At 49.6% G+C, this 23,453-nt stretch overlaps 1 protein-coding gene across 2 annotated transcripts in view; it reads left to right on the top strand.

Moving 5' to 3' along the window:
- The window catches only part of PCGF1 (polycomb group ring finger 1), a 148,596-nt gene that overhangs the window by 26,145 nt on the left and 98,998 nt on the right, over nt 1-23,453 (top strand). For both annotated transcript variants that reach the window (XM_069205785.1, XM_069205787.1), the window contains exons 2-3: nt 10,344-10,449; nt 23,089-23,241. In XM_069205785.1, the coding sequence (XP_069061886.1) occupies nt 10,344-10,449; nt 23,089-23,241 (259 nt within the window). The remainder of the gene's footprint in view (nt 1-10,343; nt 10,450-23,088; nt 23,242-23,453) is intronic.

The following is a 23,453-nucleotide window of genomic DNA, read 5'->3' as shown; positions in this document are numbered from 1 at the left end:
GTGAACGCTGCGACATAGGGGGCCAGGGATTTGGCCTAGAGTAGTTGGGAGCATACAGTGAATGCTGGGACAGGGATTTGGCCTAGAGTAGTTGAGAGCATACAGTGAACGCTGATACATAGGGGGCCAGGGATTTGGCCTAGAGTAGTTGAGAGCATACAGTGAACGCTGATACATAGGGGGCCAGGGATTTGGCCTAGAGTAGTTGGGAGCTGTAGGAAAGTACCATCTTGCCTGGCATGTTACCCCCATATTTCACTGTGTGAATGTTGTTTTAGTCCATGTGTCACTGGGACCCTGCCAGGCAGGGCCCCAGTGCTCATAAGTATGTGCCCTGTATGTGTTCCCTGTGTGATGCCTAACTGTCTCACTGAGGCTCTGCTAACCAGAACCTCAGTGGTTATGCTCTCTCTTTACTTACAAATGTGTCACTAACAGGCTCGTGACTAAATTTACCAATTCACATTGGCATACTGGTACACCCATATAATTCCCTAGTATATGGTACTGAGGTACCCAGGGTATTGCGGTTCCAGGAGATCCCTATGGGCTGCGGCATTTCTTTTGCCACCCATAGGGAGCTCTGACAGTTCTTACACAGGCCTGCCATTGCAGCCTGAGTGAAATAATGCCCACATTATTTCACAGCCATTTTTCACTGCACATAAGTAACTTATAAGTCACCTATATGTCTAACCTTCACCTGGTGAAGGTGGGGTGCCAAGTTACTTAGTGTGTGGGCACCCTGGCACTAGCCAAGGTGCCCCCACATTGTTCAGGGCAATTTCCCCGGACTTTGTGAGTGCGGGGACACCATTACACACGTTGTGTAGCGTCACAATGGTAACTCCGAACATGGCCATGTAACATGTCTAAGATCATGGAATTGTCACCCCAATACCATTCTGGTATTGGGGAGACAATTCCATGATCCTCTGGGTCTCTAGCACAGAACCCGGGTACCGCCAAACTGCCTTTCCGGGGTTTCACTACAGCTGCTGCTGCTGCCAACCCCTCAGACAGGTTTCTGCCCCCCTGGGGTCCAGGCAGCCCTGGCCCAGGAAGGCAGAACAAAGGACTTCCTCAGAGAGAGGGTGTTACACCCTCTCCCTTTGGAAAAGGTGAGAAAGGCTGGGGGGGGAGTAGCCTCCCCCCAGCCTCTGGAAATGCTTTGATGGGCACAGTTGGTGCCCATCTCTGCATAAGCCAGTCTACACCGGTTCAGGGATCCCCCAGCCCTGCTCTGGCGCGAAACTGCACAAAGGAAAGGGGAGTGACCACTCCCCTGACCTGCACCTCCCAGGGGAGGTGCCCAGAGCTCCTCCAGTGTGCCCCAGACCTCTGCCATCTTGGATTCAGAGGTGTTGCTGGCACACTGGACTGCTCTGAGTGGCCAGTGCCAGCAGGTGATGTCAGAGACTCCTTCTGATAGGCTCTTACCTCTCTTAGTAGCCAATCATCCTTCCTAGGTAGCCAAACCTCCTTTTCTGGCTATTTAGGGTCTCTGCTTTGGGGATCTCATCAGATAACGAATGCAAGAGCTCATCAGAGTTCCTCTGCATCTCCCTCTTGACCTTCTGCCAAAGGATCGACCGCTGACTGCTCAGGATGCCTGCAAAACCGCAACAAAGTAGCAAGACGACTACTAGCAACCTTGTATCGCCTCATCCTGCCGGCTTTCTCAACTGTTTCCAGGTGGTGCATGCTCTGGGGGTGTAGGAGGCTGGCCTGGCTTGTAGTGGGTACCAAGGGGTACTTACACTCTGTACCAGGTCCAGTTATCCCTTATTAGTGTAGAAGAGGTGTTTCTAGCAGCTTAGGCTGATAGAAGGTAGCTATAGCAGAGCAGCTTAGGCTGAACCAGGAGACATGCAAAGCTCCTACTATACCACTGGTGTCATATGCACAATATCATAAGAAAACACAATACACAGTTATACTAAAAATAAAGGTACTTTATTTTTATGACAATATGCCAAAAGTATCTCAGTGAGTACCCTCAGTATGAGGATGCCAAATATACACAAGATATATGTACACAATACCAAAAATCTGCAGTAATAGCAAAAGGTAGTAATGCAAGCAGTGTAAAGTTACAATAGATTGCAATAGGAGCACATAGGTATAGGGGCAACACAAACCATATACTCCAAAAGTGTAATGCGAACCAAGAATGGACCCCAAACCTATGTGTGCTTGTAGAGGGTCGCTGGGACTGTAAGAAAACAGTGAGGGTTAGAAAAATAGCCCACCCCAAGACCCTGTAAGGTAGGTGTAAAGTGCACCTACAACCCCCAGAGAGCACAGAAGTCGTGATGGGGGGATTCTGCAAGGAAGACCAACACCAGCAATGCAACAGTGGATTTCAGGTCCTGAGTACCTGTAAGACAAGGGGACCAAGTCCAAGAGTCGCGACAGTGTCGAGAGTGGGCAGATGCCCAGGAAATGCCAGCTGAGGATGCAAGGAAGCTGCCACCGGGTGGAAGAAGCTTGGTGTTCTGCAAGAACGAAGAGGACTAGGAACTTCCCCTTTGGGGGATGGATGTCCCACGTCGTGAAGAAGCTTGCAGAGGTGTTCCCACGCAGAAAGACCGCAAACAAGCCTTGCTAGCTGCAAGGGTCGCGGTAGAGGTTTTTGGATGCTGCTGTGGCCCAGGAGGGACAAGGATGTCGCCACTTGGATGAGGAGACAGAGGGGCCGGGAGCAAATCAGGGAGCCCTCACAGAAGCAGGCTGCACCCGCAGAAGTACCGGATTAGGCACTTAGACGAGTGAACCGGAGTCCACCCGAAGTCAGAAAAGGGAGTCCCACGACGCCGGAGGACAACTCAGAAGGTTGTGCACTGCAGGTTAGAGTGTTGGGGACCCAGGCTTGGCTGTGCACGAAGGAAATCCTGGAAGAGTGCACAGGAGCCGGAGCAGCTGCAAATCACGCGGTACCCAGCAATGCAGTCTAGTGTGGGGAGGCAAGGACTTACCTCCACCAAACTTGGACTGAAGAGTCACTGGACTGTGGGAGTCACTTGGACTGAGTTGATGAGTTCCAGGAACCACGCTCGTCGTGCTGAGAGGGGACCCAGAGGACCGGTGATGCAGTCGTTTGTTGTCTGCGGTTGCAGGGGGAAGATTCCGTCGACCCACAGGAGATTTCTTCAGAGCTCCTGGTGCAAGAAGGAGGCAGGCTACCCCCAGAGCATGCACCACCAGGAAACAGGCGAGAAAGCCGGCAGGATGAAGCGATACAAGGCAGCAGTAGTCGTCTTTGCTACTTTGTTGCGGTTTTGCAGGCGTCCTGAGCAGTCAGCGGTCGATCCTTTGGCAGAAGGTGAAAAGAGAAATGCAAGGAACTCTGGTGAGCTCTTGCATTCGGTATCTGAAGAATTCCCCAAAGCAGAGACCCTAAATAGCCAGAAAAGGAGGTTTGGCTACCTAGGAAGGTGGATAGGCTAGCAACACAGGTAAGAGCCTATCAGAAGGAGTCTCTGACGTCACCTGCTGGCCCTGGCAGCAGCTGCAGTGAAAAACCCCGGAAAGGCAGTTTGGCAGTACCCGGGTTCTGTGCTAGAGACCCGGGGGATCATGGAATTGTCACCCCAATGCCACAATTCCATGATCCTAGACATATTACATGGCCATGTTAGGAGTTACCATTGTGACACTGTACATAGGTAGAGACCTATGTACAGTGCACTCACAAAGTCCGGGGAATTTGCCCTGAACGATGTGGGGGCACCTTGGCTAGTGCCAGGGTGCCCTCACACTAAGTAACTTTGCACCCAACCTTCACCAGGTGAAGGTTAGACATATATGTGACTTATAAGTTACTTAAGTGCAGTGGTAAATGGCTGTGAAATAACGTGGACGTTATTTCACTCAGGCTGCACTGGCAGGCATGTGTAAGAATTGTCACATCTCCCTATGGGTGGCAAAAGAAATGCTGCAGCCCATAGGGATCTCCTGGAACCCCAATACCCTGGGTACCTCAGTACCATACACTAGGGAATTATAAGGGTGTTCCAGTATGCCAATGTGAATTAGGAGAATTGGTCACTAGCCTGTTAGTGACAATTTGTACAGCAGAGAGAGCATAACCACTGAGGTTCTGGTTAGCAGAGCCTCAGTGAGACAGTTAGGCATCACACAGGGAACACATACATATAGGCCACAAACCTATGAGCACTGGGGTCCTGGCTAGCAGGGTCCCAGTGACACATAACAAACACACTGACAACATAGGGTTTTCACTATGAGCACTGGGCCCTGGCTAGCAAGATCCCAGTGACACAGTGTGAACACCCTGACATATACTCACAAACAGGCCAAAAGTGGGGGTAACAAGGCTAGAAAGAGGCTACTTTCTCACAGGGGGTAGCCTGCCTCCTCTCTGCACCAGGAGCTCTGAAGAAATCTCCCGTGGGTCGACGGAATCTTCCCCCTGCAACCGCAGGCAACAAAAGACTGCATCACCGGTCCTCTGGGTCCCCTCTCAGCGCGACGAGCGTGGCCCCTGGAACTCAGCAACTCTGTTCAAGTGACAGCCACAGTCCAGTGACTCTTCAGTCCAAGTTTGGTGGAGGTAACTCCTTGCCTCCCCATGCTAGACTGCATTGCTGGGTACCGCGGGTTTTGCAGCTGCTCCGGCTCCTGTGCACTCTTCCAGGATTTCCTTTGTGCACAGCCAAGCCTGGGTCCCCGACACTCCTTCCTGCAGTGCACAACCTCCTGTGTCCTCCGGTGTCGTGGGACTCCCTTTTGTGACTTCGGGTGGACTCCGGTTCACTTTTCTTCTAAGTGCCTGTTCAGGTACTTCTGCGGGTGCTGCCTGCTTCTGTGAGGGCTCCCTACATTGCTGGGCGCCCCCTCTGTCTCCTCTTCCAAGTGGCGACATCCTGGTCCCTCCTGGGCCACAGCAGCACCCAAAAACCTCTACCGCGACCCTTACAGCTAGCAAGGCTTGTTTGCGGTCTTTCTGCGTGGGAACACCTCTGCAAGCTTCTTCACGACGTGGGACATCCATCCTCCAAAGGGGAAGTTCCTAGTCCTCTTCGTTCTTGCAGAACTCCAAGCTTATTCCAACTGGTGGCAGCTTCCTTGCACCCTCAGCTGGCATTTCCTGGGCTCCTGCCCACTCTCAACACTGTCGCGACTCTTGGACTTGGTCCCCTTGTCTTACAGGTACCCAGGTCTGGAAATCCACTGTTGTTGCATTGCTGGTGTAGTTCCTCCTGCAGAAACCCCCTAATACGACTTCTGTGCTCTCTGGAGGTAGTAGGTGCACTTTATACCTACCTTTCAGGGTCTTGGGGTGGGCTATGTTTCTAACCCTCACTGTTTTCCTACAGTCCCAGCGACCCTCTGCAAGCTCACATAGGTTTGGAGTCCATTCGTGGTTCGCATTCCACTTTTGGAGTATATGGTTTGTGTTGCCCCTATACCTATGTGCTCCTATTGCAATCCACTGAAACTTTACATTGCTTGCATTACTTCCTTTTGTTATTATCTGCATAATTTTGGTTTATGTACATATATCTTGTGTATATAACTTGTCCTCATACTGAGGGTACTCACTGAGATACTTTTGGCATATTGTCATAAAAATAAAGTGCCTTTATTTTTAGTACTTATGTGTATTGTGTTCTCTTACGATATTGTGCATATAACACCAGTGGTATAGTAGGAGTTTTACATGTCTTCTAGTTCAGCCTTAGCTGCTCTTCCATAGCTACCTTCTATCAGTCTAAGCTGCTAGAAACACCTCTTCTACACTAATAAGGGATAGCTGGACCTGGTACAGAGTGTAAGTACCCTAGGTACCCACTATAATCCAGGCCAGCCTCCTACAGGAGCATACAGGGTACGCTGGGCCAGGGATTTTGCCTAGAGTAGTTGGGAGCATACAGTGAACGCTGGGCCAGGGATTTGGCCTAGAGTAGTTGGGAGCACACAGTGAACGCTGTGACATAGAGGGCCAGGGATTTGGCCTAGAGTAGTTGGGAGCATACAGTGAACGCTGGGCCAGGGATTTGGCCTAGAGTAGTTGGGAGCATGCACTGAACGCTGCGACATAGAGGTCCAGGGATTTGGCCTAGAGTAGTTTGGAGCACACAGTGAACGCTGGGCCAGGGATTTGGCCTAGAGTAGTTGGGAGCATGCACTGAACGCTGCGACATAGAGGTCCAGGGATTTGGCCTAGAGTAGTTGGGAGCATACAGTGAATGCTGGCGACAGAGGGCCAGGGATGTGCCGCAGTATGGTGCCAAGTTGCGCATGGAGGGAATTGCTGGCACGTGGGGTGGCGGTAGTGTTGGGTGATGCTGTATTACCAGTGTGGGGACGCCAGGATTGGTGCCTGCTCGATGACACACTGGTTGGTGCTGCTTCTGTCCGCTTCACCGCGGGGGAATTATCATTACGCAGGTCTCATTGTTGGGCTTCCTCACTAGTGGTTGGGGATTGTTGCCTTTCGTCTTTGCACTGTAAATACGGTATGACGACAAATCAATCAATGTTTGATATATCTTGTTCCCACAGATGGCCTCCTTACCCAGGAGTGTGAACCTTTGTCATTTTTTCCAGTATGTAAGCACCGTGCAGCTGTGACCCTGGCAAACTATGTGCTGTCTTATGAATGTATGCAAAAGCAATAAAGATTTATTAAAAAAGAATGTTTGTGGCCTACTTGAGGCATACTTTCACCAGTGTTATTGCTACAATTCTTGTTTTTGTATTTGTAATGGTTTTACCCCCCGAACAGGTGTAGGCTTGTGTAGCTGGTCTGCAGGTGCTTGTAATGGCCAACAGACTTGTATAACAGACACAAATCACATCAGTAGACTAGAGTACTGTAGGAAAGTACCATCTTGCTTGGCATGTTACCCCCATTTTTCACTGTATATATGTTGTTTTAGTTGTATGTGTCACTGGGACCCTGGTAACCCAGGGCCCCAGTGCTCATAAGTGTGCCTGAATGTGTTACCTGTGTAGTGACTAACTGTCTCACTGAGGCTCTGCTAATCAGAACCTCAGTGGTTATGCTCTCTCATTTCTTTCCAAATTGTCACTAACAGGCTAGTGACCAATTTTACCAATTTACATTGGCTTACTGGAACACCCTTATAATTCCCTAGTATATGGTACTGAGGTACCCAGGGTATTGGGGTTCCAGGAGATCCCTATGGGCTGCAGCATTTCTTTTGCCACCCATAGGGAGCTCTGACAATTCTTACACAGGCCTGCCACTGCAGCCTGAGTGAAATAACGTCCACGTTATTTCACAGCCATTTTACACTGCACTTAAGTAACTTATAAGTCACCTATATGTCTAACCTTTACCTGGTAAAGGTTAGGTGCAAAGTTACTTAGTGTGAGGGCACCCTGGCACTATCCAAGGTGCCCCCACATTGTTCAGAGCCAATTCCCTGAACTTTGTGAGTGCGGGGACACCATTACACGCGTGCACTACATATAGGTCACTACCTATATGTAGCTTCACCATGGTAACTCCGAATATGGCCATGTAACATGTCTATGATCATGGAATTGCCCCCTCTATGCCATCCTGGCATAGTTGGCACAATCCCATGATCCCAGTGGTCTGTAGCACAGACCCTGGTACTGCCAAACTGCCCTTCCTGGGGTTTCACTGCAGCTGCTGCTGCCAACCCCTCAGACAGGCAGCTGCCCTCCTGGGGTCCAGCCAGGCCTGGCCCAGGATGGCAGAACAAAGAACTTCCTCTGAGAGAGGGTGTGACACCCTCTCCCTTTGGAAAATGGTGTGAAGGCAGGGGAGGAGTAGCCTCCCCCAGCCTCTGGAAATGCTTTGTTGGGCACAGATGTGCCCAATTCTGCATAAGCCAGTCTACACCGGTTCAGGGACCCCTTAGCCCCTGCTCTGGCGCGAAACTGGACAAAGGAAAGGGGAGTGACCACTCCCCTGACCTGCACCTCCCCTGGGAGGTGTCCAGAGCTCCTCCAGTGTGCTCCAGACCTCTGCCATCTTGGAAACAGAGGTGCTGCTGGCACACTGGACTGCTCTGAGTGGCCAGTGCCACCAGGTGACGTCCGAGACTCCTGCTGATAGGCTCCTTCAGGTGTTAGTAGCCTATCCTCTCTCCTAAGTAGCCAAATCCTCTTTTCTGGCTATTTAGGGTCTCTGTCTCTGGGGAAACTTTAGATAACGAATGCATGAGCTCAGCCGAGTTCCTCTGCATCTCCCTCTTCACCTTCTGATAAGGAATCGACCGCTGACCGCGCTGGAAGCCTGCAAACCTGCAACATAGTAGCAAAGACGACTACTGCAACTCTGTAACGCTGATCCTGCCGCCTTCTCGACTGTTTTCCTGCTTGTGCATGCTGTGGGGGTAGTCTGCCTCCTCTCTGCACCAGAAGCTCTCAAGAAATCTCCCGTGGGTCGACGGAATCTTCCCCCTGCAACCGCAGGCACCAAAAAGCTGCATTACCGGTCCCTTGGGTCTCCTCTCAGCACGACGAGCGAGGTCCCTCGAATCCAGCGACGCTGTCCAAGTGACCCCCACAGTCCAGTGACTCTTCAGCCCAAGTTTGGTGGAGGTAAGTCCTTGCCTCACCTCGCTGGGCTGCATTGCTGGGAACCGCGACTTTGCAGCTACTCCGGCCCCTGTGCACTTCCGGCGGAAATCCTTCGTGCACAGCCAAGCCTGGGTCCACGGCACTCTAACCTGCATTGCACGACTTTCTAAGTTGGTCTCCGGCGACGTGGGACTCCTTTGTGCAACTTCGGCGAGCACCGTTTCACGCATCCTCGTAGTGCCTGTTTCTGGCACTTCTCCGGGTGCTACCTGCTTCAGTGAGGGCTCTTTGTCTTGCTCGACGTCCCCTCTCTCTTCAGGTCCAATTTGCGACCTCCTGGTCCCTCCTGGGCCCCAGCAGCGTCCAAAAACGCCAAACGCACGATTTGCGTCTAGCAAGGCTTGTTGGCGTCCTTCCGGCGGGAAAACACTTCTGCACGACTCTCCAAGGCGAGAGGGATCCGTCCACCAAAGGGGAAGTCTCTAGCCCTTTTCGTTCCTGCAGAAACCTCAGCTTCTTCTGTCCAGTCGAAGCTTCTTTGCACCCGCAGCTGGCATTTCCTGGGCATCTGCCTATCTCCGAGTTGCTTGTGACTTTTGGACTTGGTCCCCTTGTTCCACAGGTACCCTAGATTGGAAATCCACAGTTGTTGCATTGCTGGTTTGTGTCTTTCCTGCATTATTCCTCTAACACGACTATTTTGTCCTTAGGGGAACTTTAGTGCACTTTGCACTCACTTTTCAGGGTCTTGGGGAGGGTTATTTTTCTAACTCTCACTATTTTCTAATAGTCCCAGCGACCCTCTACAAGGTCACCTAGGTTTGGGGTCCATTCGTGGTTCGCATTCCACTTTTGGAGTATATGGTTTGTGTTGCCCCTATCCCTATGTTTCCCCATTGCATCCTATTGTAACTATACATTGTTTGCACTGTTTTCTAAGACTATACTGCATATTTTTGCTATTGTGTATATATATCTTGTGTATATTTCCTATCCTCTCACTGAGGGTACACTCTAAGATACTTGGCATATTGTCATAAAAATAAAGTACCTTTATTTTTAGTATAACTGTGTATTGTGTTTTCTTATGATATTGTGCATATGACACTGAGTGGTACTGTAGTAGCTTCACACGTCTCCTAGTTCAGCCTAAGCTGCTCTGCTAAGCTACCATTATCTATCAGCCTAAGCTGCTAGACACCCTATACACTAATAAGGGATAACTGGGCCTGGTGCAAGGTGCAAGTACCCCTTGGTACTCACTACAAGCCAGTCCAGCCTCCTACAAGTACCCAAACGCGCACACATCCTCGGCACTCCTCATGGTCCAGAGACGTCCACTTCGGTTCAGAGAATAGCCTTCATGTGATTCCCTGACCCCTTCACTCTTCCTCTGTTCAAGTGCCTGCATTGGAATTACTCGTAACATGCATTTCATGCAGGATGGCCCTGGGGCAGAGGACCACACGCGTGTTCATCCACAACTCTTTCCAATATTGCACAGTTTTGGTAGAAAAATACCGTCCCATCCACCACTCTGAGGAACGCATGCTACTGAGAATACCTACAACACACTTAATAAATCTAGCAACATTATGCCAACTTGTGGATCTCTTGACAAATAGTTTATTTTAAGCCAAGCCATTAACTTCACAGGATAACTTCTTTGCTGCCATAACATTGCTAAGCCAAGACCAAGAGGCGGATATGTTTGTTGTACGATGTCAGTTATGACCTGAATGTGATCTCTAACTCGAATGCTCCAATAATAATCTCTTTTTCTGTTTTGTTTTCAGGAAGAGGTGAAAGTGAAAATCAAAGACTTGAATGAGCACATCGTCTGCTACCTGTGTGCCGGCTACTTTATTGACGCCACCACCATCACCGAGTGCCTACACACCTGTGAGTCCAGGAGTGGGTGGGATCCGCCCGGCAGGGAGATGGGCTTTGTCAATGGGTGACTTTTGGCCCAAGTGCATGATTCAGAAATCCTAAACCTGATTGAATGGTCATCCTGTGGGTTCGGGGGCATTTCTGTTCAGCCTTCGAGAGGCATTATTTCTTTTTCTAGAAATCAATATTCATGCCTGGAAAACATAAAGCTGGAGGAGGAAATGTTGTTCGAAGGGTAGGGGTGGTGGTGGTTAGGGAGGTATGAGGAAGAGAGGAAAAGGGGAGAAGTGAAACAAAGGATGACTCTAGACTAATGGGAATGAATTCTCGCAAAACTTCCTCTTCTGTTTGCAATAATTGGAATAATGCAGTAGGTGAAAATACATAAGATACAAGGTGGGAAGTGGGGTCTGCAATGCCCTTGGTAACTTATATGTTTACTGACTTATGTGGACCTTAAATAAGACGCACCTCTTAGATGAGTTCAGAGCACAGACTCTGAATCGACTCTGGGCAGCCGACCCTTGGGATTAAGGCCGGATTTCGAATTTGACAGTATTACTCCCATTAGGATTGTGGAGGATATTCCCTCCGCCATCCCTACAGATTACTGTTCAGTTTAGTGAGGACTGCTGTCCCACCGGTCAGCTCTGCACGTTGAAAGGAAACTCTGTCACTCTGGTTCCTCTCAACGCGCAAACAGTTTGGTAGGTGGCCATGTCGGGTTTCACGGCTTTCTACCAAACGTAAAAGTTTTCAGTTTTTGGGAAACAAACTCTTAAAGTAGAAGTTTGCTTAAAAAAAACCCTCACACCCTGGGAGTTCTCTTCAAGGTCGTCAAGAGGGGCTTAATTTCTTCCTGCCCCTCGCCGTCAATTTTTTCCTGACAGTGACGGATCAGAAAAAACCGATATTGCACCAGCCACCCTAAGTAGGGCAGGCGTGTAATGTCCTTCCTCCGATGATCGCTACTCTGTCGGGCCCCTGAGGAGGTTTTCCGTCAACTAGGGCCAAGGGGCTTCGTCAATAGAAAATGTAAGGTCCACCCATCTACACAAGGCGGGCGGGGCAATGGTTGGCCGAGAGACTACTTGGTCACGTTTACGACTGAGTACTCAGTACTCGGTCACTAAGTTATTCAAGTCTCTTGGTTGAAGAGCTGCTGCCGCCCCCGCGGTTTAATAGGCAATATGAGCTCTTTTAGACCTCCGCTGTTAAAAGCATTGCGTGGCCTCTGTTCCATCTCTGCTATGTCAAAGTGTATGACCTCTATTCTGCATGTGATTTGGGGCACTTTGCCAGACTTGTAATGGAGCACATCTGTACATTGCAACATGACCAGGCTGGTGTCTACTTGGCTGAAATTTAAAGCTTCTCTAGCCTCGCACATGCATCTTGTTAATAACCAGAGGTGGAGTTACTATGGAAGAGAAGCATGACAAGTTTACTAGTTGCGTACACACACAATAGGTCAAATGAGAAACTGTTCTTAATTCTGAATCCACTAATCGGAGCATCAATGCATGTCGCATTTCACACCCTAGATTTATATTAGAACAACATTTCTAATGCCCAAAATTGCCCTAAGATTCTCTTCAGAGTAGTCCAGAACTCTCTGACCCTGGTAAAACATCCGTAGTGCCCTCCCTGTCTCGGTCACAACGCAAAGAACTGGCCCGCTTCTTTGTCAAAAAGGTGACTGACATCCAGCTCCATTTGGCAAAGGTTCAAAAGGCAGAAAGTCAGTTTGCTGACTGCTTCCATCACCAGCACATAGAAGCCAGTCCTAATAGTTGAAATCAATACCTTGAATATGCTTTGTATGGCCACAAAAAAGTTGTGTAACCCTATTTTCTTACGCAGATGACACACAAATTATTTTCGCTTTGTCAGCTGCAAAGGGTCCCAATCCTGGAGCCCTCAATTTGTGTCTAAGTCGGATCTCCACTTGGATGACAAGCAATCCACTCAAAGGCGATACGACAGAGGTAATGGTCTTGGGCAAGAACCCTCAGCTGTGGGGCCCTCAACATTGGCTGGAGTCCCTAAGGGCCCTTCCTGAACTGCCCCCTAAGGTGTAAACGACCTTGGCTTGTGGCTGAATGAAAGTCTTTCCGTGGTTAAAGTGGCATGCACCTGAAGTGGGTAAAAAAAAAACATTTGGATGATTGCTCGGTCAGCCCAAAGGACAATGATCCAGGCTTTGATACTTTCAAGAATAGATTATGTCAACATTATGTACTCAGGAATAGACATGGCATCCATCCGATGCCAACAAGTTGTAGAGGACTCTTCTGCCAGACCTTTGTATCGCCTTCCGAAACAGGACTCTGTTTCAAAACTCCTCCACGATATTCATTGGCTCGCTGCGGAAAAGCTAGTACAGTTTAGAGCCTTGTGTTGTGTGCACAAGGCTAGATCTGGCGCAGGACCACAATATAGCCCAAGACTTGGTGGTGCCTTGTCAGCCCGCGTGCTCACTGCAATCACTTAACCAGGCACTGTGTACTGTGCCCAGAATCCCATTGGCTCGTATGGGTGGCCGTTCCTTTACACCCCGGGCTCGAAGTAGTCGAAGGCCGTTCCTGGGTCCTTGAAGCGCTGCACCTCACTTTGTTTCATAAGAATCTGAAGGTCTGGATGTTTCTGGTCTGCCCTACCGTTACTTGCTGCCCGGAAACCCTTTTTGAGTAGCTGACCGCTTTATAAGGCGCTTTAATAATAATAATTGAACAAGGCTTGATATTTTGCACTGATGACCTGTGCTACCCACACAGGATGCTTCTCATTATCCATTGGTGACCTGTGCCACCCACATAGGATACTTCCCATTACCCACTGGTGACCTCCATTACCCACACAGGATACTTCCCATTACCCCCTGGTGACCTGCGCTACCCACACAGGATACTCCCCATTACCCTCTGGTGACCTGCGCTACTCACACAGGATACTTCCCATTACTCACTGGTGACCTGCGCTACCCACACAGGATACTCCCCATTACCCACTGGTGACCTGCATTACCCACACAGGATACTCCCCATTACCCTCTGGTGACCTGCGCTACTCACACAGGATACTCCCCATTACCCCCTGGTGACCTCCGCTACCCTCACAGGATACTTCCCATTACCCACTGGTGACCTGTGCCACCCACACAGGATACTTCCCATTACCCACTGGTGACCTGCGCTACCCACACAGGATACTTCCCATTACCCCCTGGTGACCTGCGCTACCCACACAGGATACTCCCCATTACCCCCTGGTGACCTGCGCTACCCACACAGGATACTTCCCATTACCCACTGGTGACCTACGCTACCCACACAGGATACTTCCCATTACCCACTGGTGACCTGCGCTACCCACACAGGATACTTCCCATTACCCACTGGTGACCTGCGCTACCCACACAGGATACTTCCCATTACCCACTGGTGACCTGCGCTACCCACACAGGATACTTCCCATTACCCACTGGTGACCTGCGTTACCCACACAGGATACTCCCCATTACCCACTGGTGACCTGCATTACCCACACAGGATACTTCCCATTACCCACTGGTGACCTGCGCTACCCACACAGGATACTCCCCATTACCCACTGGTGACCTGCGCTACCCACACAGGATACTCCCCATTACCCACTGGTGACCTGCGCTACCCACACAGGATACTCCCCATTACCCACTGGTGACCTGCGCTACCCATACAGGATACTCCCCATTACCCCCTGGTGACCTGTGCCACCCTCACAGGATACTTCCCACTACTGACCTGCATTACCCACACGGGATACTTCCCATTACCCCCTGGTGACCTGCGCTACCCACACAGGATACTCCCCATTACCCCCTGGTGACCTGCGCTACCCACACAGGATACTCCCCATTACCCCCTGGTGACCTGCGCTACCCACACAGGATACTCCCCATTACCCCCTGGTGACCTGCGCTACCCACACAGGATACTCCCCATTACCCACTGGTGACCTCCATTACCCACACAGGATACTTCCCATTACCCACTGGTGACCTGCGCTACCCACACAGGATACTCCCCATTACCCCCTGGTGACCTGCGCTACCCACACAGGATACTCCCCATTACCCCCTGGTGACCTGCGCTACCCACACAGGATACTTCCCATTACCCCCTGGTGACCTGCGCTACCCACACAGGATACTCCCCATTACCCACTGGTGACCTCCATTACCCACACAGGATACTTCCCATTATCCATTGGTGACCTGTGCCACCCACACAGGATACTTCTCATTATCCATTGGTGACCTGTGCCACCCACACAGGATACTTCCCATTACCCACTGGTGACCTGCGCTACCCACATAGGATACTTCCCATTACCCCCTGGTGACCTGCGCTACCCACACAGGATACTTCCCATTACCCCCTGGTGACCTGCGCTACCCACACAGGATACTTCCCATTACCCCCTGGTGACCTGCGCTACCCACACCTAATACTCCCCATTACCCCCCTGGTGACCTGTGCTACCCACACAGGATACTCCCCATTACCCACTGGTGACCTCCATTACCCACACAGGATACTTCACATTACCCACTAGTGACCTGCGCTACTCACACAGCATACTTCCCATTACCCACTGGTGACCTGCGCTACCCACACAGGATACTTCCCATTACCCACTACTGACCTGCATTACCCACACAGGATACTTCCCATTACCCACTGGTGACCTGCGCTACTCACACAGGATACTTCCCATTACCCCCTGGTGACCTGCGTTACCCACACAGGATACTTCCCATTACCCACTGGTGACCTCCATTACCCACACAGGATACTTCCCATTACCCCCTGGTGACCTGCGCTACCCACACAGGATACTTCCCATTACCCACTGGTGACCTACGCTACCCACACAGGATACTACCCATTACCCACTGGTGACCTGTGCCACGCTCACAGGATACTTCCCATTACCCACTGGTGAGATGCATTATCCACACAGGATGCTTCCCATTACCCCCTGGTGACCTGCGCTACCCACAGAGGATACTTCCCATTACCCACTGGTGACCTGCGCTACCTATACAGGATACTTCCCATTACCCACTGGTGATCTGTGCTACCCACACAGGATACTTCCCATTACCCACTGGTGACCTGCGCTACCTATACAGGATACTTCCCATTACCCACTGGTGATCTGTGCTACCCACACAGGATACTTCCCATTACCCACTGGTGACCTACGCTACCCACAGGATACTTCCCATTACCCCTGGTGACCTGCGCTACCCACACAGGATACTTCCCATTACCCACTGGTGACCTGCGCTACCCACACAGGATACTTCCCATTACCCACTGGTGACCTGTGCCACCCACACAGGATACTTCCCATTACCCACTGGTGACCTGTGCCACCCACACAGGATACTTCCCATTACCCACTGGTGACCTGTGCCACCCACACAGGATGCTTCTCATTATCCATTGGTGACCTGTGCCACCCACACAGGATGCTTCTCATTATCCATTGGTGACCTGTGCCACCCACACAGGATGCTTCCCATTACCCACTGGTGACCTGTGCCACCCTCACAGGATACTTCCCATTACCCACTGGTGAGATGCATTACCCACACAGGATGCTTCTCATTACCCACTGGTGACCTGCATTACCCACACAGGATGCTTCCCATTACCCCCTGGTGACCTGCGCTACTCACAGAGGATACTTGCCACTACCTACTGGTGACCTGCGCTACCCACAGAGGATACTTCCCATTACCCACTGGTGACCTACGCTACCCACAGGATACTTCCCATTACCCACTCACTTTGCAGGGATATCGTTAGTAACACATTTTACCACCACTTTTCTGTACAATATAAAATGTCATTGTTTACAAAGTTGACAGCAGTGTATTTCTTTGTATTATGACAACGACCACATCAGGTTATTATATCAAAACACCTTGTGTACAGTACTTCTATACTAGTGCATATAAGCACCTCTAAAACAGCCCCTACGTAGTCAGTCATACAGATTCATAGATTATATGACCCACTCATGGTCTGATATTGTTCTCAGCCCTCAGTGTGTCTCCCACTGGACATGTTGAGGCTTCAGGCCAAGACACTGAGGTCTCTGGACACCTTGGGTCTTCAAGCCAAGACACTATGATCTCTGGACATGTTGGGTCTTCAAGCCAAGACACTATGATCTCTGGACATGTTGGGTCTTCAAGCCAAGACACTATGATCTCTGGACATGTTGGGTCTTCAGGCCAAGACACCGACTCTCCCTCTAGATCTCTGGACTTTTTGGGTCATCAGGCCAAAGCCCTGAGATCTCTGGACACGTTGGGCCTTCAGGTCAGGACACAGATCACTGGACATGTTGGACCATCAGGCCTAGACACTGACTCTCTCTCTAGATCTCAGTATTGTGCTTGAGATATATTTATTATTCTTTTTAGGGGAGGTTTTGAAAGAGCTCCATGAGGTTTGTTTCATTTTGCACACTCTGTGGCCGCAGGTTAAACATACTGTGGCCAAGTTTCTTCTTTTTGACTCTAGATGGCAGCGTTGTTCAACTCTGTCTCCCAATTTAACTGTAAACTCAAACCATTAGGGTTGAGTGCACAAGCGCTACGTCCCTGTTGTAATCTCTCTATGGGCTTTTAACCACGTCCATGTCACACCTGTCACATTCATTGGTTCACAGGCTTGCCTTTTAAAATCCGCTTGGTTTCATTAGTGAAAGGCATGCATACGTCATGCCTTTTCCGGTGTTTAGCCCTCTGTGTTTTCAGCCTGGTTCTGCACTACTTTATCTTTATTTTCCACGCAGCGCGATCGCGCTGGGTTTTACATAGCGCAGTCGTGTTTGTTTTCTTTCAATTTATGTGGCAAGTAAAGTCCAGTTAGAAGTTTACAACGATAATAGCCCTAACTCGAGCAAATGCGAGACCCATTGCATTGCAAATGCTTGGTCTTTTTTGCTTTCCCGATAAACCACTGCAAAGAAACCTCTTGAGGTATTTTGGGTAAATTTGCACTTCCCCCAACTATTGTTGGACTGGAGTTGGCTTACCCTAGCCAAGGTTCACAAAATTTTGTGCTGCACTGAGGAGTGCAAGTGAAGACATAAAACCGAAATCCGCCCTCTAAACTGCCAGTATGAATCCTTTACAGGGTGCGTAAGGGAAGAAATGACTTTTGGTGTGTCGTCGCAAAGTCGTCTCAGTGAATTTCGTCCTTGTGTTCTGATGCTTTATCAGTTTTGTTGCGTTAGTTCACCAGTGTTTGCTTCTGTGGAGGATTGAGAAAGGAAAAAGTGTGTATATGCGTGTGTGTGTGGTGGAGTCTATTTCTTGTGGGGGCGTCCATGATAGAGACTCCCTATTCAGACCAGCTCTTTATCTCTGCTTCGTTGCTCTCTGTCCTAAGCTGCCTTTTGTACACAGCCCATTCAGTTCCTTCAGCGAGGCGAGCCACCCGCACCACAGCCTCCCTGTTCTCTACTCTGGTAGAGTGCACCGGCACTGAGACAGGTGTAGGCAGCTGAAGTGGCTAATGCAGGCATAAACACCCGGCTTACGTGTGCCCCAAGCTTGATGCCGTCTGGCTTTCTATAGAAACCAAATAGGACAGGATTCTGGTTTGCCTCCTTTGACAGCTGTTTTGTAATATCAGGGTACTCCTTGCTTGTCCCTCCGACAGCTCTCTTGTAATATCAGGGTACTCCTTGCTTGTCCCTCCGACAGCTCTCTTGTAATATCGGGTGTAGGAAGTTGGCTCTGTATATACTATTTCAAAGTAAGAAATAGCATGCACAGAGTCCAAGGGTTCCCCTTAGAGGTAAGATAGTGGCAAAAAGAGAAAATTCTAATGCTCTATTTTGTGGTAGTGTGGTCGGGCAGTAGGCTTATCAGAGGGTAGTGTTAAGCATTTGTTGTACACACACAGGCAATAAATGAGGAACACACACACAGAGACAATTCCAGGCCAATAGGTTTTTGTATAGAAAAATATATTTTCTTAGTTTATTTTAAGAACCACAGGTTCAAGATTTACAAACAATACTTTAAATGAAAGGTATTTCACTCGGGGATCTTAAGAACTTTGAATCAACACAATAGCATGTACAGTTTTGACAAAAATGGCAATAAGCTATTTTAAAATTGGACACAGTGCAAAAATAACAACAGTTCCTGGGGGAGGTAAGTATTTGTTAAGTTCACAGGTAAGTAAAGCACTTACAGGGTTCAAAGTTGGGTCCAAGGTAGCCCACCGTTGGGGGTTCAGGGCAACCCCAAAGTTACCACACCAGCGGCTCAGGGCCAGTCAGATGCAGAGGTCAAAGTGGTGCCCAAAACGCCTAGGCTTCAATGGAGAAGGGGGTGCCCCAGTTCCAGTCTGCCAGCAGGTAAGTACCCGCGACTTCGGAGGGCAGACCAGGGGGGGTTTTGTAGGGCACCGGAGGGGGGCACAAGTCAGCACAAAAAGTACACCCTCAGTGGCACAGGGCGGCCGGGTGCAGAGTGCAAACAGGCGTCGGGTTTGCAATAGGTTTCAATGGGAGACCCTTCAGCGAAGCAGGCAGGCAAGGGGGGGGGGTGGCTCCTTGGGATAGCCACCACCTGGGCAAGGGAGAGGGCCACCTGGGGGTAGCTCCTGCACTGGAGGTCGGATCCTTCAGGTCCTGGGGGCTGCGGGTGCAGTGGGTTTCCCAGGCGTCGGGTTCTTTGAAGCAGGCAGTCGCGGTCAGGGGGAGCCCCGGGATTCCCTCTGCAGGCGTCGCTGTGGGGGCTGGGGGGTGTCAACTCTGGCTACTCACAGGCTCGCAGTCGCTGGGGAGTCCTTCCTGTAGTGTTTCTCCGCAGGTCGAGCCGGGGGCGTCGGGTGCAGAGTGGAAAGTCTCACGCTTCCGGCGGGAAACGTGTACTCCTTTAAAAGTTGTTTCTTTGTTGCAAGTTTTAGTCTTTGTGGAACAGAGTCGCTGTCCTCGGGAGTTCTTGGTCCTTTTTAGATGCAGGGTAGTCCTCTGAGGCTTCAGAGGTCGCTGGACCCTGGGGGACGCGTCGCTGTTGCAGTTTTTCTTGAAGTGGGGAGACAGGTCGGTAGGGCTGGGGCCAAAGAAGTTGGTGTCTCTGTCTTCTCTGCAGGGCTTCAGGTCAGCAGTCCTTCTTCGTCTTCAGGTTGCAGGAATCTATCTTCCTAGGTTCTGGGGGGCCCTAAATACTCAATTTAGGGTTGTGTTTAGATCTGGGAGGTTAGTAGCCAATGGCTACTAGCCCTGAGGGTGGCTACACCCTCTTTGTGCCTCCTCCCTGAGGGGAAGGGGGGCAAATCCCTAATCCTATTGGGGGAATCCTCCATCTGCAAGATGGAGGATTTCTAAAAGTCAGTCACCTCAGCTCAGGACACCTTAGGGGCTGTCCTGACTGGTGGGTGACTCCTCCTTGTTTTTCTCATTATCTCCTCCGGCCTTGCCGCCAAAAGTGGGGGCGGGGCATCTCCACTAGCTGGAGTGCCCTGGGGCGCTGTAACAAAGGGGGTGAGTCTTGGAGGCTCCCCGCCAGGTGTTACAGTTCCTGCAGGGGGAGGTGAGAAGCACCTCCACCCAGTACAGGCTTTGTTACTAGCCACAGAGTGACAAAGGCACTCTCCCCATGTGGCCAGCAACATGTCTGGTGTGTGGCAGGCTGGCAGAAACTAGTCAGCCCCACACTAGAAGTCGGGTATGTTTTCAGGGAGCAACTCTAAGATGCCCTCTGGGGTGTATTTCACAATAAAATGTACACTGGCATCAGTGTGCACTTATTGTGCTGAGAAGTTTGATACCAAACTTCCCAGTTTTCAGTGTAGCCATTATGGTGCTGTGGAGTTCGTGTGTGACAGACTCCCAGACCATATACTCTTATGGCTACCCTGCACTTACAATGTCTAAGGTTTTGCTTAGACACTGTAGGAGCATAGTGCTCATGCACTTATGCCCTCACCTATGGTATAGTGCACCCTGCCTTAGGGCTGTAAGGCCTGCTAGAGGGGTGACTTATCTATGCCATGGGCAGTGTGAGGTTTGCATGGCACCCTGAGGGGAGTGCCATGTCGACTTAGTCATTTTCTCCCCACCAGCACACACAAGCTGGCAAGCAGTGTGTCTGTGCTGAGTGAGGGGGCCCCAGGGTGGCATAAGACATGCTGCAGCCCTTAGAGACCTTCCCTGGCATCAGGGCCCTTGGTACCAGGGGTACCAGTTACAAGGGACTTACCTGGATGCCAGGGTGTGCCAATTGTGGAGACAAAGGTACAGGTTAGGGAAAACACTGGTGCTGAGGCCTGGTTAGCAGGCCTCCGCACACTTTCAAATCATAACTTGGCATCAGCAGAGGCAAAAAGTCAGGGGGTAACCATGCCAAGGAGGCATTTCCTTACATCAAGGTAGTCCTTGTATGTCCCTCCGACAGCTCTCTTGTAATATCAGGGTACTCCTTGTTTGCCCCCCTTGGACTGCTGTTATGTAATAGCAGGGTATTCCTTGTTTGTCTCCTTCGACAGCTCTTGTAATATCAGCGTATCCCTTGTTTGTCCCCTTCGACAGCTCTCTTGTATTGTAATATCAGCATATCCTTTGTGTTTCCCCTTCGACAGCTCTCTTGTAATATCAGTGTATCCCTTGTTTGTCCCCTTTGACAGCTCTCTTGTAATATCAGCGTATCCCTTGTTTGTCCCCTTCGACAGCTCTCTTGTAATATCAGCATATCCCTTGTTTGTCCCTCTCGTCAGGTCTCGTGTAATATCAGCGTATCCCTTGTTTGTCCCTCTCGACAAGTCTCTTGTAATATCAGCGTATTCCTTGTTTGTCCCCTTCGACAGCTGTCTTGTAATTTCAGCGTATCCTTTGTGTGTCCCCTTCGACAGCTCTCTTGTAATATCAGCGTATCCTTTGTGTGTCCCCTTCGACAGCTCTCTTGTAATATCAGCGTATCCCTTGTTTGTCCCCTTCGACAGCTCTCTTGTAATATCAGCGTATCCCTTGTTTGTCCCCTTCGACAGCTCTTGTAATATCAGTGTATCCTTTGTGTGTCCCCTTCGACAGCTCTGGTGTAATATCAGGGTATTCCTTGTTTGTCCCCTTCGACAGCTCTCTTGTAATATCAGCGTATCCTTTTGTGTGTCCCCTTCGACAGCTCTCTTGTAATATCAGCGTATCCCTTGTTTGTCCCCTTCAACAGCTGTCTTGTAATTTCAGCGTATCCTTTGTGTGTCCCCTTCGACAGCTCTCTTGTAATATCATGGTATTCCTTGTTTGTCCCCTTCGACAGCTCTCTTGTAATATCAGTGTATCCTTTGTGTGTCCCCTTCGACAGCTCTCTTGTAATATCAGCGTATCCCTTGTTTGTCCCCTTCGACAGCTCTCTTGTAATATCAGCGTATCCCTTGTTTGTCCCTCTCGACAGCTCTCTTGTAATATCAGCGTATCCCTTGTTTGTCCCCTTCGGCAGCTCTCTTGTAATATCAGTGTATCCCTTGTTTGTCTCTTTGACTGCTCTCTTATTATAGCAGGGTATTCCTCGTTGATTGAATGATTTTATAATACCAACCTTAGTGGTTTCTGAGCTTGTAATTATTTATAATCTGTTACTGTTCGACTCTTTTTACAGTCCAGAATGTAGAGTAGGTGCCAGTTTTTACTTTTATTACATTTTTCCACTTTAAAATCCATCTGCATGACCTGCTCTGAATAAAAATGCAATTAGCAAAGCGCATGTGGAATCTAAGCACGAGTGAAAAGAAAACACAACACTCTGGCTAGCATACGCAGTCTAACATGCAAGTAGTGCACAGTTGCATCCCTGCAATCACAAATAAGGCAACACAGCTGTTGTTTCAATGGACCAGAACTTCGACCTCTGATCGGTTTGAGCATGTTATAAAAACATCTGTACAATGTTAAAACATTTCTACATATTGTGTCTCAGTGCAAGTCAACAGAAGGGAGACTGTGTGATAAAATAGAAACATAAGGATGAGGGGTAATGAGCGGGGCAGGCTCTTCTTGTGGGAAGGAGTGTGTTGTTCTTGACAGTGTGGTACAGTTAACACCAACCGGAGCCGACACTACTGCTTTCTAAGATCTGTGCTTCGTTGCTCCACTGCAGAAAGAGGTTACCCTTGCTACCATAGTTCAGTAAATGTGCATTGTGAGACATCGAGCTGCGTAGCCACAGTAGGTCTGAAATGCATGTAAATATGCATGATTAGTAAGGGTTTAGAGGTCTATATAAAAACAAAATAGCCAATAATAAAATCTATCAGCACACATTAAAGAGCACAGGAGTCTTAGCGATTCCATATTAAACATATATGCATTGTGGACAAATTCACTTTCAGACCTGTAGGGCAGTCTTGAGTGTGCATTGTACCAACATATGTAGTAATCATGGCTGTTTGTTTGTGTGAAGTCTAGACTGGGCAGGTAAGTGTATAACGAGAGTGCAGAACCCATTATGGTTATTTTTGGATCTCACCTGCTTATTAAGTTCCCTGTTAATAACTTTCATGTGTCTCAGTCCTGCCGTACTCTATTCTTGCTGTTTTTTCCCTAACTCCACCATGCACTCTGTTTTTCTAGTTTGTAAAAGCTGCATCGTCAAGTACCTACAAACGAGTAAATACTGTCCCATGTGCAACATCAAGATTCACGAAACACAGCCGCTGCTCAACCTGAAACTGGACCGGGTCATGCAGGACATAGTGTACAAGCTGGTACCAGGCCTGCAGGAGAGTAAGTACAACATAGGAGCTGGGTTTGTGAGGGCTCAAACTGGATCTGGGTGTGTAGTGGTCTGAGAGCTCACTCTAGATCTAGGTGTGTAGCGGTGTGAGAGCTCACTCTGGATCTAGGTGTGTAGTGGTGTGAGAGCTCACTCTGGATCTAGGTGTGAGCGGTGGCTCTGGATCTATGTGTGTAGTGGTGTGAGAGCTCACTCTGGATCT

Source organism: Pleurodeles waltl, chromosome 1_1, assembly GCF_031143425.1.
Source record: "Pleurodeles waltl isolate 20211129_DDA chromosome 1_1, aPleWal1.hap1.20221129, whole genome shotgun sequence".
Lineage (NCBI taxonomy): Eukaryota > Metazoa > Chordata > Amphibia > Caudata > Salamandridae > Pleurodeles > Pleurodeles waltl.
Note: the sequence above shows the minus strand (reverse complement) of the source record. Positions and strands in the feature narration are given on the sequence as shown.